The following is a 15,584-nucleotide window of genomic DNA, read 5'->3' on the forward strand; positions in this document are numbered from 1 at the left end:
TGTGCAGCCCTGCAATTGCACGCGAGGGGGAGGGCTGGTGGTGGTGGGGCCGGTGGTGGCGCGGGGGGGGGGGAGGTTGGTGGTGGTGGGTCGGGGGGGGGGGTTGGTAGTAGTGGGTCGGGGGGGGCTGGTGATGGTGGGGCCAGCGGGGGCTGGTGGTGGTTCATGCCGGGGGGGGGGGGGCTGATGGCGGGGGGGGCTGATGGTGGCGGGGCCAACGAGGGCTGGTGGTGGTTCTTGCCGAGAGGGGGGCTGGTAGTGGTGGGGCAGGGGGGGGGACTTGTGGTGGTGGGGTGGGGGGTTTCTCTAAGGCCTGAAAACTCTCCCCACCTATTGGAAGAGGTGGGCATACCCACGCTTTACCCCACCACACACGACTTGCCGATCGAATGCATACCTTCCGTCAACCCATTTACACTGTGGGGTGGACAGAGGCATGGGGATTTGACAAACTTGGCAATTATTTCAACTACTGCGCCGGAAGATGGAATTGAATTTGGCAACCTCAGGAATGCCAACTCCAGTTTGCTAACCGTTACACCACGGCTGGTTCTCAAATCATTAACAAAATAAGCTTGAAAAAAAAACGATGGAAAAGGGTTAAGTGGGCAAGACCTGGAGGATGTCCACGGTGGTGATCTCGTAGATGTCATCATCGCGGAGTGAGTGCGGCACTTTAAAGAGGCGCTGCACCAGAGGGTGGCGGCACAGCGGTCCCAGGCCGATCTCGCGAAAGAACTGCTTTTCCTTCAGGGCGGCCAAGCACTGGCCCAGCTCGTACAGCGTGCTGATGCATCGCACTTTCTCGAAGGCCTGCAAAGCCCCCCCCCCACCCCACCAAAAAAAATACAAACTCAGGCTGATGTTAACACTTACATTTGATGGCTCAGTCGTCTTATAGCCGACGACCCATATCTACCAAAAAAGATCCTTGCTTCTAAACATCAGGCAGTCCACCAGCATTGGTTGGAGCACGCTTGGGCCTGCTCATGAGACAATGAACGTCAACACCGGTTCAGAGAATGTTGAACTTCTTTCGCACGTAAGGTGCGGGAGAAGCAATGCTGCTAAGATGCACTTACAGAAGGCTGTGCGGCCGATAGGAAGCGTAACAAATACTTCTGCAATACAGTTAATGTTTTTACATTCGTATACATTAAGTTATGGGTTCACATTCCCTTGTAGCCACTAGAGCCGCAACTCCAAATTACAACAATTCATCGAATCACCAGAGGTGACGATGTGAATCACTCCGACACAAGTTTGAAGCTGCACTTGGTGTTGTACTTCTTTGCTTGGAGTCCACTGATGTTCATGCTATTGTTATTCAATTATCACGTTGCCACGTTTACGTTTCTTACAAATAGTTTTCCCTGTTGAATGGATCACCAAACCCAAGTGAAGGTAATGTTACGGTCAAAAAACTCAGTGGGTGACCTCTGGGCGCAATATGCCCTAGCAAACAGACGACCAATAGAGTGAAATAAACATGGGAAACGCACCTCGATGAACAGGTTGACTTCTCTGTGTGTTCGGACAAACTCATTCATCACAGGCAAAACGAACATGTCTCGAATGCCCACGTCCTTGAGGAACTGCACCTGGAGGTGTTGGCACACCAAATGAATCACCTAGCAAAAGAGGAAAACAGCAGAGATGACGTGAATACATCATCGCCATGCAGCAGTCTACGCCCGTCAATTTCTCACAGCGGTAGTAATGCCCTTAGGTGTTTTGGAGCACAAGGCAGGTGCAGGTGTGCGAGTAATAATTTCCTTCCCTCCCGCCAATACTTATTTCAGGTTGTGTTGACATGGCAGAACTGCACACGAGATAATGACATAGGTTAATTGTCACACAAGCAAATTAGGAAGCTGCCATGCTGTTAATGGTTAGTATACTGAACTCACAGACCAGAGGTCGCTAAATGGGTACACCACAGTTAGCTGATCGGCAAGTCGCGTGTGATGCGGCAAAGTGTGGGTTTCGGCCAGCTCTTCCAACACATCTGGTCAACATGGAAAACTAGACCAAATACTCGTAAAGAGTTCGCTCTCATGAAGGTCCTTTCACCAGCGGTGGTGTGACCAAGCAGTTGCAGAGCCGCACTTTTATATAATTCAGGTCAAAGCCAGATAAAGAGTATAAAACATCCCATGAAGGCGGGGCAATTGTTGTGCAATCATTTCAGGTCAAATTTACTTAGGATATATTTACAGGTGCGTTTCATTCATGCCACACAGGTAGAGAGTTGAGAGTGAAACCTGGCCCACTGGCATAGTGAGTCATGGATCATGAGTCACCCGGACTACGGGTTCTTGTGTTTGTTTATGGTTGCTATACAAGCCATCAAATCTACACCACGAAGAAAGTTGATGAACAAGTAGGAGAGTGTGTAACTGGATTACATTCATGTGCACAGGCGTTTCAGATGTGAATATAAAATAAATAAGGTCGACTCAAAGACCGCTCTTTAGGATTTGGCACACTCAATAACATTTAAATTGATAAATTAAGGTCAACAAACGATAATGAAATGGGTAGTGCATCGACGTACCAATTGTGGTTACAGATGACTTCTAAAGAAGAAAATGCTGAATGCGATTTGGAAGCGAGTTTAAGCGTGTAACTACACCATTTAAATATATTTTAAACAACCCGTTGCAAAAATGACAGTAATTTGAAATGTAGCACTGTACATCAGAACAATGTGAAAGACGTTAGAGATTGGAAACTGTCCAAAAAGCGATAGGGGTAAAATAAATATATTTTTACATAATACACGTTTATTGGGTTAGATTGCGTAAATATATAAATGTGTCGTTAAACCCGCCACCACCCGACACAGCCAATTAGTAAGGTTTGTCACTTAAACAGAACATGCCATTTCGTTACTAGTACAGCACACCGGTTGTGTGTTAGAGAGCAAAGCCACAACATTTACAATCTGAGTACGACGTTTCGCCAGTAATTACAACCAGCATCATCAGGAGGCAGCCAGATTTGTGGAAGGAAATATGTATTTAAATATATATTAAAAACATATAGAGAAACTGGATTATAGAATTGGGTGGGACGTATGTCGAAAAGAGACCGACTCCAGCTTAGCTTGCAAGAACTAAGAGACACAGTGTGGCCATGTGGCCTTAATGAAAGAGACTCACTCCAGCTTAGCTTGCAAGAACTAAGAGACACAGTGTGGCCATGTGGCCTTAATGAGAGAGACCGGCAGAACAAAGTTGACGTTGGAATGAAGACAAATGGACGAGGAAGGACACGGAATGCGTTTCACGCATCGCCGAGTGCGTCTCGAAACCTTACCACGCCTACATATATTAACGGACATCGATTCAAGTGGTTCCATTAGATTTACAATTAGTCTGACTCTTTAGTACACATTTAATGCCTAGGAATATAAAACATGTTGTAAGAGAATACAGGTCGTTTAAACAAATTCAAATATTGCTTACTACAACCACAGCCCTTTGAAGAGTCGTAATTTAAAATAAAATGGCAGAGCAAAAGATTTTCATTAATTTCATTGCTTCCATTATAACATTAACGAACTTGTGGTGGGCTCATTGCTTGCATATTAAACACTCAACACAAGTCATCGTTATTGACTTCTTGCGGTTTAAGTGGCACATATCCACATATCGCACAATATAATATCCACAAGTTTTCCATCGTCTGTTTTGCAAAATATCGTAGCTTGATCAAAGATCTTAAGTACAGCGAGGGAAAAAAGTATTTGATCCCCTGCTGATTTTGTACATTTGCCCACTGACAAAGAAATGATCAGTCTATAATTTTAATGGTAGGTTTATTTGAACAGTTAGAGACAGAATTACAACAAAAATCCAGAAAAACGCATGTCAAAAATGTTATAAATTAATTTGCATTTTAATGAGGGAAATAAGTATTTGAGCCCTCTACAAAACATGACTTATACTTGGTGGCAAAACCCTTGTTGGCAATCACAGAGGTCAGACGTTTCTTGTAGTTGGCCACCAGGTTTGCACACATCTCAGGAGGGATTTTGTCCCACTCCTCTTTGCAGATCTTCTCCAAGTCATTAAGGTTTCGAGGCTGACGTTTGGCAACTCGAACCTTCAACTCCCTCCACAGATTTTCTATGGGATTAAGGTCTGGAGACTGGCTAGGCCACTCCAGGACCTTCATGTGCTTCTTCTTGAGCCACTCCTTTGGTGCCTTGGCTGTGTGTTTTGGGTCATTGTCATGCTGGAATACCCATCCACGACCTATTTTCAATGCCCTGGCTGAGGGAAGGAGGTTCTCACCCAAGATTTGACGGTACATGGCCCCGTCCATCGTCCCTTTGATGCGGTGAAGTTGTCCTGTCCCCTTAGCAGAAAAACACCCCCAAAGCATAATGTTTCCACCTCCATGTTTGACGGTGGGGATGGTGTTCTTGGGGTCATAGGCAGCATTCCTCCTCCTCCAAACACGGCGAGTTGAGTTGATGCCAAAGAGCTCCATTTTGGTCTCATCTGACCACAACACTTTCACCCAGTTGTCCTCCGAATCATTCAGATGTTCACTGGCAAACTTCAGACGGGCATGTATATGTGCTTTCTTGAGCAGGGGGACCTTGCAGGCGCTGCAGGATTTCAGTCCTTCACGGCGTAGTGTGTTACCAATTGTTTTCTTGGTGACTATGGTCCCAGCTGCCTTGAGATCATTGACAAGATCCTCCCGTGTAGTTCTGGGCTGATTCCTCACCGTTCTCATGATCATTGCAACTCCACGAGGTGAGATCTTGCATGGAGCCCCAGGCCGAGGGAGATTGACAGTTCTTTTGTGTTTCTTCCATTTGCGAATAATCGCACCAACTGTTGTCACCTTCTCACCAAGCTGCTTGGCAATGGTCTTGTAGCCCATTCCAGCCTTGTGTAGGTCTACAATCTTGTCCCTGACATCCTTGGGGAGCTCTTTGGTCTTGGCCATGGTGGAGAGTTTGGAATCTGATTGATTGATTGATTTGCTTCTGTGGACAGGTGCCTGTTATACAGGTAACAAGCTGATATTAGGAGCACTCCCTGTAAGAGTGTGCTCCTAATCTCAGCTCGTTATCTGTATAAAAGACACCTGGGAGCCAGAAATCTTTCTGATTGAGAGCGGGTCAAATACTTATTTCCCTCATTAAAATGCAAATCAATTAATATAATTTTTGACATGCGTTTTTCTGAATTTTTTTGTTGATCTTCTGTCTCTCACTGTTAAAAAAAACTTACCATTAAAATTATAGACTCATCATTTCTTTGTCAGTGGGCAAACGTACAAAATCAGCAGGGGATCAAATACTTTTTTCCCTCACTGTATATCATTCCGAACAAAATGTTAATGATTAACAAAAGTGCAAGAATTAAGGTTGTACATAAATAGCTGTCGCGCATAAAATTAGTGCTTCACTATCGTTTTTCGGAGAGTAATTAATAGAACAGTTATTTTGAGGTACATTAAATTCATGTTATTGTTTCTAGAACTTTTGGCAGCATGTGTGTTATAAGAATTATAGATTGTAATCATTAAATACTTATGGCACACTTAAGTTGAGTGAAATGCGGTTTAAGTAATATTTTGCTGGATGGCCAGTAAAGCACAAAAAAATATAAAATGATATACTAACGAATAAATGCAGAGACTTAACCCCTCCCCCACATCATAGGAATGTGGAATTTCCATGACTGGTTCAGGATGGTAAAAAGTAAATGAGCACCATATCTCGATGTTCATTTGAAAAGGAAATCGTTTTTTTATTTCTTCGACAGAAGTGGGAGAGCTACTCACCTTTTCTGGCGACACATGCTGCTCAGTCTCCCCGAGTGTCTTAATGCAGTCAGCGGCGATCTCGTTCACGCGCTCCACGCTCATGTACCTAGTTGGCCTCCTGCCTGGATCCACTCTGGGGCTCCCCTGCATCACGCCATGGTGGACCTGTCGCATGCTGGCATAGTACCTGTCCGCATCTTGTTTCTCGGCCGCGCTTAGGGTTTTCTTGGGTTTCTTTTGTACTACCTCTTTTCTTTCCGGCGTGGGCAGCAGCTGCTCTTGATTCTGCGGTTGGGCCACGGCATCCAATTGTGCAGTCGGCAGCTGCTGAGACGCAGCACCACACTGCGCATCGACGTTCTGCACGGGCGAGTTCTGCTTGCTCTGCATTTCCTTGAGCTTACTTTTGCTCATGCGCAGGATGGACGGCCATTCTTGTGAGGAAGCGGTGGCGGCAGCAGGCATTGCTGAATTAAAAAAAATAGGTAAAAAAGCAAGCACGGGTGGTGAGTTTATCAGACTTCAGGGCAAGCGGTATACAAGTGCGAGCACTAGACGAGATGATCACCGAATTCAACTCCTGGGAGATGCCCGCAGTGGTGCGTGGCAAAAGCCTGAGATGGTATACGGCAAACCCTTAATATATTTGCGGGGATAAATTCTGTAAACCGGCGCTAATATTAAACCCGTGTATATTATCACTCAAAAGCTCGTGAGGAAAAAAAGGGGCTCGGGGGCATAAACTACAGTCACGTTTAACCATATCAACTGTACGTATATATCAATGACCACGTTGTGTAGTATCATTTAACTCGCCTTTATTAATGATGAACGTAAACATATTTAAAAGTGCATATATTAACGAATAAATGAATGTCATACTGTATTATTTAAACTTAGCTTAGGGGCCCCCATGGTGAACGGTAACACAATGAGTACTGTACTTCCGAAAAATTAGCGCCTCGCGTGCACAGAGCGAGGCAGGCAGAGCCAGAGGGAGAGCGGCGTTGCGTAGGCGAAGTTGGCACCTCATGATCTACTCCACGGACAAGCTGTGTCACTTGGTGACCCCCACTGCCCCTTATTGGACATCTGTGAATAAGAGCTTGATAGCGCTTCGGATTTCTCCAGGGTCAATAGAGATTTTCATTCAGAGTACAGTGTGCACAGCACCTGTACAGCAAGTCCTCGTTTAACGCGGCAGATGCGTTAAGCGAAAACTATTTTCCTCCCGTAAATAATAATAATAATGTCCACGCACGGTAAGATGGGGGTCCAAATAACTTGAGAGGACGCCGCCGCCGCATTACCGTCTCATCTCGCTCAACCGCGCAGCTCAAGAAAGTCGTCCGCTCAGAAAGCGCGTTGTGATGGAGCGCGTTCCGCGTTGTGCGAAAAGCGTTCCCTAAATTAAAGAAAGCGCGTTGTAGTGAAAACGCGTTATCGTGTGAACAGGCGATAAGCGAGGACTTGCCGTGCAGTACTTGTCATGTCATAGCGAACTACGGCCGCGAACATTTATACAGTACTAGCTGTACTACCCGGCTTCGCCCGGGACTTGGATTCACCACGCCCGGCCGCCTTCGTCTCCCCAGTGGCGATGTTCACACACCACAGCAGTTACTCGTTTTGAGGCTGAGTCGACGTAGGGGAGGCCCAGGACCAGTTAAAATAATCGTCACCGGTGGTGGCCGTGAGCGGGAATCGAACTCGGGTCGCCGGGTTCGTAGCGCAGCGCGCTAAACGCGACAGGACATTGCGTTAACGCTTCCACATGCGCAGGTTACGTGACAGATTATAATTTTTGCATGGTGTACACAGTCTGTAAAGTACCCACATGGCAAATTTCGAGTTTGTTGCATGTCGGGAAGTACGCTAAACATTTTGACCAGACACACATATTCACAACTTTGCCTTTTATATATATGGAGATCACACCTATGTTGAACTTCTTTCGCATCGTACGTAGCCAACCGTGTTAATTGGAGGTGCGGGGGGGGAAGGTAAAACTAAGTACAAAAAGCAGTTCTAAAGAAATTATTTTCTACATAATTCAGTTTTCTTTCGAACTGCACAGCCCCCCGACTTTCAAAAAGTGCAGGTACAGCACAATACATTCGTAGCGAATATGCAAAACAACTATTATAAAAAAAACACACTGCACTCAGAGGAGAAAAATAGTGGTAACTATTAATTTAAATGTTATAACTGGTGCTGGGTAAGAGACACCTCATTAAGTGATCAAAAAGAGCAGTGGGGTAGGATCTCCCCAAAGAGTTTGTTGAACCAACCTGACTTTCTCAACACACCCGAGGCTCGCGGGTCCAGCGGTTGCGGTGACAATCAAACTCTGGATAGAACTGATCAAGGCCAATATAACAAGACACAAAGATGCAGACCCTGCAATGTCTTGCCCACGCCACTGCTGTTGGAAAGGCCTCCACCAGAAGGCATTCTAACTAGCCCCCTCGAGAGGATATTTTACCCTAATTTTTCATACCGGTCATGCATCTTTTAAGAGGTGGTAGTGCCCACAATTTAACCCACCCACACACGACCTGCCGATCACCTCACTTTTACTACACTCTTACACTGCTAGTTGGGCACAGGTGCTGAGCGATTTGAAAAATACATCGCCCATTATTTAAAGAGCGAAATATAATCTCAAACGGTTTCCTCTCGAGTGCCTAACCATGATTTAACTGCACAAAAAACAAGCTCTTACATCCAAGAACACATTCCTGCGGAGGGAGCTGGTAGGAACGTTGGGTTGCTCGGTCAATGGCCAGGGTCAACGGCGGCACGTGGTGTATTCCGCAAATATGCCCGACTGTGAGGGCGAGCACAAGCCGGCGTCAGTAGGTTAAACGTTGAGTTTTATAAGGGCACCACGGGGTGACCAGCCCCTCACCACCCAGCCCCACCCCCCTCCCAGCCCCACCCTCCTCACCCAGCCCCTCCCCACCCTTCCCACCCAGCCCCTCCCCATCCTCCCCACCCAGCCCCTCCCAACCCTGCCCCTCCCCTCCCCACCCAGCCCCACCCTCCCCACCCAGCCCCTCCCCACCCTCCCCACCCAGCTCCTCCCTCCCCACCCAGCCCCTCCCCACCCTCCCCTCTCCACCCAGCCCCTCCCATTTTTGGATGCACGACGGACGGACCGACACAATAATCCGCTGTGGGCTGGTGTAACCAGGAGGTTCCTACCAGTAAAACGCATCCATTCTCAAACAACCACGTGTTTAAAAAAACGTCATCTCAATTTTATACGTTGAGCAATCTAAAACAAAATTCGGTACGTACATATATGTACATGACAACCCATTGCAACATCCCAATACCTGGAGACTGTGTGTCGATCAACTTCTTCACCCAGGGTGACACACAGTCACCAATGAGAGGTGGCTGCTGCTGCTGCACCACCACTGCTGGTACCCCTCCAAGTGCGAGCCCCGTGGTCTCCGCCGGACTCTGCTGGTAACGCATCTGCGCGGCTCCTGCCGGGCCGATGTCCACCATCGAACCCCGCGGGGACGAGTGCGGGTTGCCTCTGCTCGCCCCTTCCGCGACGGGAAGCGAGGCCTTCACCTTGAACGGCGATCCTCCTCGTCGTTGAAATTCCGTGCCCTCTCGCCGATGGTCGTCGCTTCCGTCCTCCAATTGCCTCCATCTTGCTTTGGGAGGAGGACTCTCCTCCTCTCGTTGTGCCGCGGACGGCGGCATCCCGCTCAGTTTAGCGACCCCTTTGGTGAGACAACCGTGGTCGATGTGGCCCCCCAAGGACTTCAGCATGTTCTTTGTGTTGAGGAAGCCGTGCTTCTTGGGAGCGAGGCTGAGGTGGTAGCGCTGCGTGTAGTGCGTGCACAGCTCGCCCACTGTGCAGCCATCGGGCATCTCTGTCAGCAGGGCCAGCACCTTCTGCTTCCAGTCGTCGCCCATGATGGTGGCCTATGCACAAAAGACGACAGCGCAAATGGTGCACGCACACACATGATTACCTCTTGGATCTGTCTTGTGCGGAGTGTGAGAGCAAACGGGGGGGTTCTCGATCCCCGGGCAAAAGTATCCAACTGTGTGGTCACGCAAATGCAATTGAATGTGGCAAAGATGCAGCCCTGCAATGTATATTCCTCACGCCACTGTTGATGGTATGACTTCCACTACTGAACGTTTTAATCGAGCACTCTAGAGGGTAATTTAGCCTACTTTATCCATGCGCAATTGTTGTGCAAACAGGAATTCTGTTCAGGCACGACACCTTGCAGTGTGAAACGGAATGACCAAACTACTTAATTCGACTATTAGTTCAACATCCCTAGGCAGTATAACAATTAAAGTTTTATGGAAATCTTAAGAGGCCCAATATAGGCGGGACCACCCCTGTTGAACTTCTTTCGCACCATACGTAGCCAACCATGCTAATCGGAGGTGCGGGGGGGGGGAAGGACAACAAACTAAACAGTTCTAAATAAATTAGTTTTCAATCTGGATTATGAGTTCCAAGTGCATAGCTTCCAGTGGCTTCCTAATATCGCAAGGAAGAGCATTCCAGAGGGCCGCAGAAGCGCATCTGAAAGCGCGCGATGTGTTTGTTTGAAGTCCAAATATAAGCGTGAATATATTTTTTTAAATAACACTCGTCAATAGCACTGCCTTCGAAAGAGAATAAAAGAGCGCAATTTTGGGGGCAAGGGAATTTCAGAGAAGCCAGGAGGAGGTAGAGATTCCATTTGTACTCAAACACCGTAAATATACGACATCAAAAGTGCAGTGTAAACGTTTAAACAAAAATAGTTATTAACCGAGTAACATAATAAAGGTTTTTGGGTTAGATCGCGTAAGTATAATTGTGTCGTAACCCTCCACCACCCAACACGGCCAGTAAGGTTTGTCACGTAAACAATGCGTCAACTTGTTACTACTCCAGCCCACCGGCGTGTTGGGAGAGTAAATCCACAACATTTACTATTTGAGTAGTACTATGTTTTGCTGGTAATTACATCCAGCATCACCGGGCGATTTGCCAGAATAGTGAAGCAATCCACCTACTTCCGGTCTTAAACTTCCACAAGTTCCTGAGACAGCCGATCTCTCGATACCAACGTGGTGTGCATTGCGTAAAATTTGTACTCGGATCAAGACAAACAACTGTGGTATGGTGTGCCACCCCTACCCCTACACCTGCCATTACCAATTCGCACCTTCCATCACGTACCTGTCAACCCCTTATCAGTGCCCTACCTTATTGCAGACCAATTCAGACCTTACTCTTTGGTTCTTTCGGTAAAGTCAGTTAGGTATAAAATAAAATAAATCACGATGTTTCGGGCGCAACATAAGCGTGCTTCATCAGGCGGGAAAGCATGGTCTGCTGCTGAGGCAGACTGTTTTAAAAGGTTTGAAATGGGTGTAGCTCAAGAGTCATAAAGAAGTGGTCGGGGCTAGTGACGTTAATGTGAGAAATTAGCATGTAACTGTAAGATAGGAGAGCGGCCTCCGAGACGAGGGCACGGAAGTGGCTATGTTAATGTGAGAGATTAGCATGATGTTAATGTGAGATCGAAGAGTGGTGCAATCCAAAGCGGCCTCCTAGACGAAATAACAGCTGTTATTTCCGACTGTGTGTCTCTCTATGCCTAGGCAAGGTAAGGTAATCTACCCTTATTACCGGGTAAAAAGGTAAAGGGTAACAGTGTCGACATGCCAAGGGGTAAGGTAAGGGGTAAGGTAAAGGGTAGGGTAAAGGTAGCGCGAAGTATTACCCGGTAAATAAGGTACCTTGTTTACCGCTAAAAGCGCCGTGGCGCAGTCCGTGGCCTCCATTTAATAAGTAAAAACTTTTTTTTAAAACACGCTTTTATTAAATGTACCGTACGAGTAATGGCAGAATTCCACGACTCCAGGAAGTGGCCCCGGAGCATGCCATAATGTAAGGGACCGTGGCCAATTACAGCCAACGTCAGTTGACAGTGGACAATTAGAGCCAAGCCGAAACATAACATAAATAATGTTTAAAAATATATTTTTAAATTTTAATGATAGAATATAGTATTGTCATCAGTATGACAAAAGTATACCAAGTTTGCAGTCGATACCACATTGGGATGTGGGTTAAAATTGAGTTACAAGATTTGACAATACAACAGCCAGAGTGAGTTAAAAGGCGTGTAAAATTGGAATCATTGAGAGTATTCTATATTAATAAAGCGCTCTACCTAGCATTTACCTGTTATAAACCTTTTTCACGTGGAGTACCCCAGTAATTACCCTGTAATCGGGTCATTTGTATGGGGTAAGAGTTAAAGGTAGGGTAAAGGTAGGCTCGTGGTTTTTACCTTTTACCTTTCCTTGCCGAGGCCTATCTATGCCTCTCTCATAGATCTCTCATGCTCACATGTCCTTTGCATTGCACTCTCATGTCCTTTGGATTGCACCCGTTGGGTTGCACTCATGCCTTTGGATTGCACCACTCTTCGATCTTACATTAACATCATGCTAATCTCTCACATTAACATAGCCACTTCCGTGCCCTCGTCGAGGAAGCCGCTTTCCTATCTTACAGTTACACGCTAATTTCTCACATTAACATCACTAGCCCCACCCACTTCTTTATGACCCAGGGGCTACACCCATTTCAAACCTTTTAAAAACAGTCTGCCTCAGCAGGAGACCAAGGCTTTCCCACCTGATGACGGACGCTTGTATTGCGCCCGAAACGTCGTGATTTATTTTATACCTACGCGACTTCACCGAAAGAACCAAAGAGTATGGATTCCTGCATAGGGGGTAAACCTTATGGCTTGACAGCTATGCATTATCGATGTATCTCTATGGGTCTCTATGTATCTCTGTGGGTCTCTATCTATCTGCGTGGGTCTATGTATCTCTGCGGGTCTCTATGTATCTCTATGGGTCTCTATGTATCTCTATGGGTCTCTATGTATCTCTATGGGTCTCTATGTATCTCTCTGGGTCTCTATGTATCTCTCTGGGTCTCTATGTATCTCTGCGGGTCTCTATGTATCTCTATGGGTCTCTATGTATCTCTATGGGTCTCTATGTATCTCTATGGGTCTCTATGTATCTCTCTGGGTCTCTATGTATCTCTGCGGGTCTCTATGGGTCTCTATGTATCTCTATGGGTCTCTATGTATCTCTATGGGTCTCTATGTATCTCTATGGGTCTCTATGTATCTCTATGGGTCTCTATGTATCCCTATGGGTCTATGTATCTCTATGGGTCTCTATCTATCTGCGTGGGTCTATGTATCTCTGCGGGTCTCTATGTATCTCTATGGGTCTCTATGTATCTGCGTGGGTCTCTATGTATCTGCGCGGGTCTCTATGTATCTCTATGAGTCTTTATCTCTGTGGGTCTCTATGTATCTCTATGGGTCTCTATGTATCACTATGGGTCTCTATGTATCTCTGCGGGTCTTTATGTATCTCTGTGGGTCTCTATGTATCTCTGTGGGTCTCTATGTATCTCTATGGGTCTCTATGTATATCTGTGGGTCTTTATGTATCTCTATGGGTCTTTATGTATCTCTGTGGGTCTCTATGTATCTCTATGGGTCTTTATTTCTGTGGGTCTCTATGTATCTCTATGGGGCTCTATGTATCTCTATGTATCTCTATGGGTCTCTATGTATCTCTGTGGGTCTCTATGTATCTCTGTGGGTCTCTGTCTATAATCACACCTGTCAACCCCTTATCAGTGCCGATCTTATTACGGACCAATTCAGACCTTATTGGTCACCCCGTGCCCCTTATAAATCTCAACGTGCATCCTACAAAGTCCCATCACAAGGGAGAAACACAAACTAAGACATTTCTCACCCCCCCCCCCCACCAACTCAATTTCCCCTGTACAAGAATACGGGTAAACCGTATGGGGTTGTCCAGGTGTGCCAGGCTGGTGAAGTATGGTCAAACAATCCCACACATCCAGCAGCGGATTGTAAACAAAAACCGGGGCTGCTGCTGCTGCTATGTTAACAAATCGTCTTCGCATCAATCGATCGATTCACGGCGCTTTGATCAATCAACTGGCAGGGTGATGACCTCACGATACGCGGCCAGTCGGTGATAACGAAGGTACTCATTGATTTTTTTTCGGTAAAGTCACGTATGTAGAAATGCAATAAAATTATATTAAAACAAATTTTTTTATTGTATTTCTACACACGTGACTTTACCGAAAAAAACAATGAGTAATTGTATGCAGTCACGAAAGCTTTAATACTTTATTAACGAAGAAGGTAGTTCGATAGATTATCATTTGCATAAGAGATATTTTAAAACAAACTAATTTGACTGCTACACAATTTCTCACGCCACCATTTTGGTGTCAGCTCGAGAAGAAGTCTCTCTAGAGAGAGAGAGGTGTGTGTGTTTGGCCTACTCTTTTCTACGTTTAGGAAGAGGTGGGAGAACCTCATAATGTTTTAAAAGTATATTTGTTTAACGTAGAGAGACAGAGAGAGAGATCTCGCGGGCAACATTTGCGACCTGTGGATTTGCAAGTCCGGAGGCGCCAAACCGCGCCTCGCATCGCAACCCACGGACAGCAGCAACGCGACGATTTGCCGGGATACGTAAACTAAATATATGTATTTTTTTAAACATTAGTAATAAATATCCTTCAGAGTTCTCATCCTCAAACAATTGAAAACAAAAATGTGTTATGACAACATTACGACGAGATTGGATGTGACGCGCCAACAAAATAATTTATCGGGTTATTCCAGTTTGAAAGGAAGCATCGATATAAGTACCGAAAGATGCAGGCAAACATCAAACAACAACTCAACACGTTCGTCAGTAACACTGAGAAAAAAATAAACATATAATAGGCGACGTTTCGGGCCGTGGCCCTTCTTTCTGCCTTCCCTCTTTACGTGCTACGACGAAGGGCCATTGCCCGAAACGTCGCCTTACTTTTTTATTTTAGGGTCAGCGGTGTTAACGAAATGTATTGAGGTATTTTTTTGGTTCGTTATTTTTGTCCACCACTTGCGAACATAACTATAACCAACATTTTCTTTTTAAAGTCACGACACAACCAAAAAACCAACCTCAATCTCCAAACAAAAGGCGGCGGCGGCGGCGGCAGCAGCGGGTACGAACCTCGGCAGGCCAATCTCTCTCTCTCTGTCTGTCTCCACCGCTTCTTCTTCCTCTTCCTCCTCGTCTCGACAGTCAAAACCCCTCTGCGCCACACGCGGGGGAAGCCTCCAAACCACCAAAGAACGAGGGCGCCGTCAACAACTTGACAACGGGCGCACGACACAACGCCGAGGCATTAACACAACTCCCTCCACCCAAGCCACGGCAGGCGAGCCTTTTCCTACTCCTACTCCTTTTCCTCTTCTTCCTCCTCCTCCGTGTGGGCACGAGTGAGGCGAGCGAGGGAGGCCGAGACGAGTTTAAATAGGCAGACAGCTTCCCCAACCAGCCGCACGCAGGACGACGAAACCAGGCAGGGGCGAATTGTTTTGAGCAGCAGTGACGCACGTGGCCAGCTCACGGCACCGAGCGGCTTCCGGGAAGACTCACGCCCCCCCCACCACCATCACGCCCCCCCCACCACCATCACGCCCCCCCCACCACCATCACGCCCCCCCCCCACCACCATCACGCCCCCCCCCACCACCACCACCATCACGCCCCCCCCCACCACCATCACGCCCCCCCCCCACCACCACCATCACGGCCCCCCACCACCCTAACAACCACCACAACCCCCACCACAACCACCACCACCACAACCACCACCAACCCCCACCACC

The 15,584-nt window shown here is 46.8% G+C and overlaps 1 protein-coding gene across 3 annotated transcripts in view; it reads right to left on the reverse strand.

Moving 5' to 3' along the window:
• The window catches only part of LOC116949713 (uncharacterized), an 84,507-nt gene extending 69,158 nt beyond the window's left edge, over positions 1-15,349 (reverse strand). For 2 of the 3 annotated variants that reach the window (XM_076072322.1, XM_076072320.1), the window contains exons 1-5: positions 14,871-15,349; positions 9,135-9,741; positions 5,812-6,260; positions 1,503-1,631; positions 616-813 (exon numbers count right to left, since the gene is read on the reverse strand). In XM_076072322.1, the coding sequence (XP_075928437.1) occupies positions 616-813; positions 1,503-1,631; positions 5,812-6,260; positions 9,135-9,732 (1,374 nt within the window). In that variant the 5' untranslated portion in view covers positions 9,733-9,741; positions 14,871-15,349. The remainder of the gene's footprint in view (positions 1-615; positions 814-1,502; positions 1,632-5,811; positions 6,261-9,134; positions 9,742-14,870) is intronic. The other variant, XM_076072321.1, reaches the window with a different exon arrangement.
• Between the last annotated feature and the right edge of the window lie 235 nt (positions 15,350-15,584).

The sequence above is a fragment of the Petromyzon marinus genome, chromosome 37 (assembly GCF_048934315.1).
Source record: "Petromyzon marinus isolate PM22_M1 ecotype Great Lakes invasive population chromosome 37, UKy_Petmar_22M1.pri1.0, whole genome shotgun sequence".
NCBI lineage: Eukaryota > Metazoa > Chordata > Hyperoartia > Petromyzontiformes > Petromyzontidae > Petromyzon > Petromyzon marinus.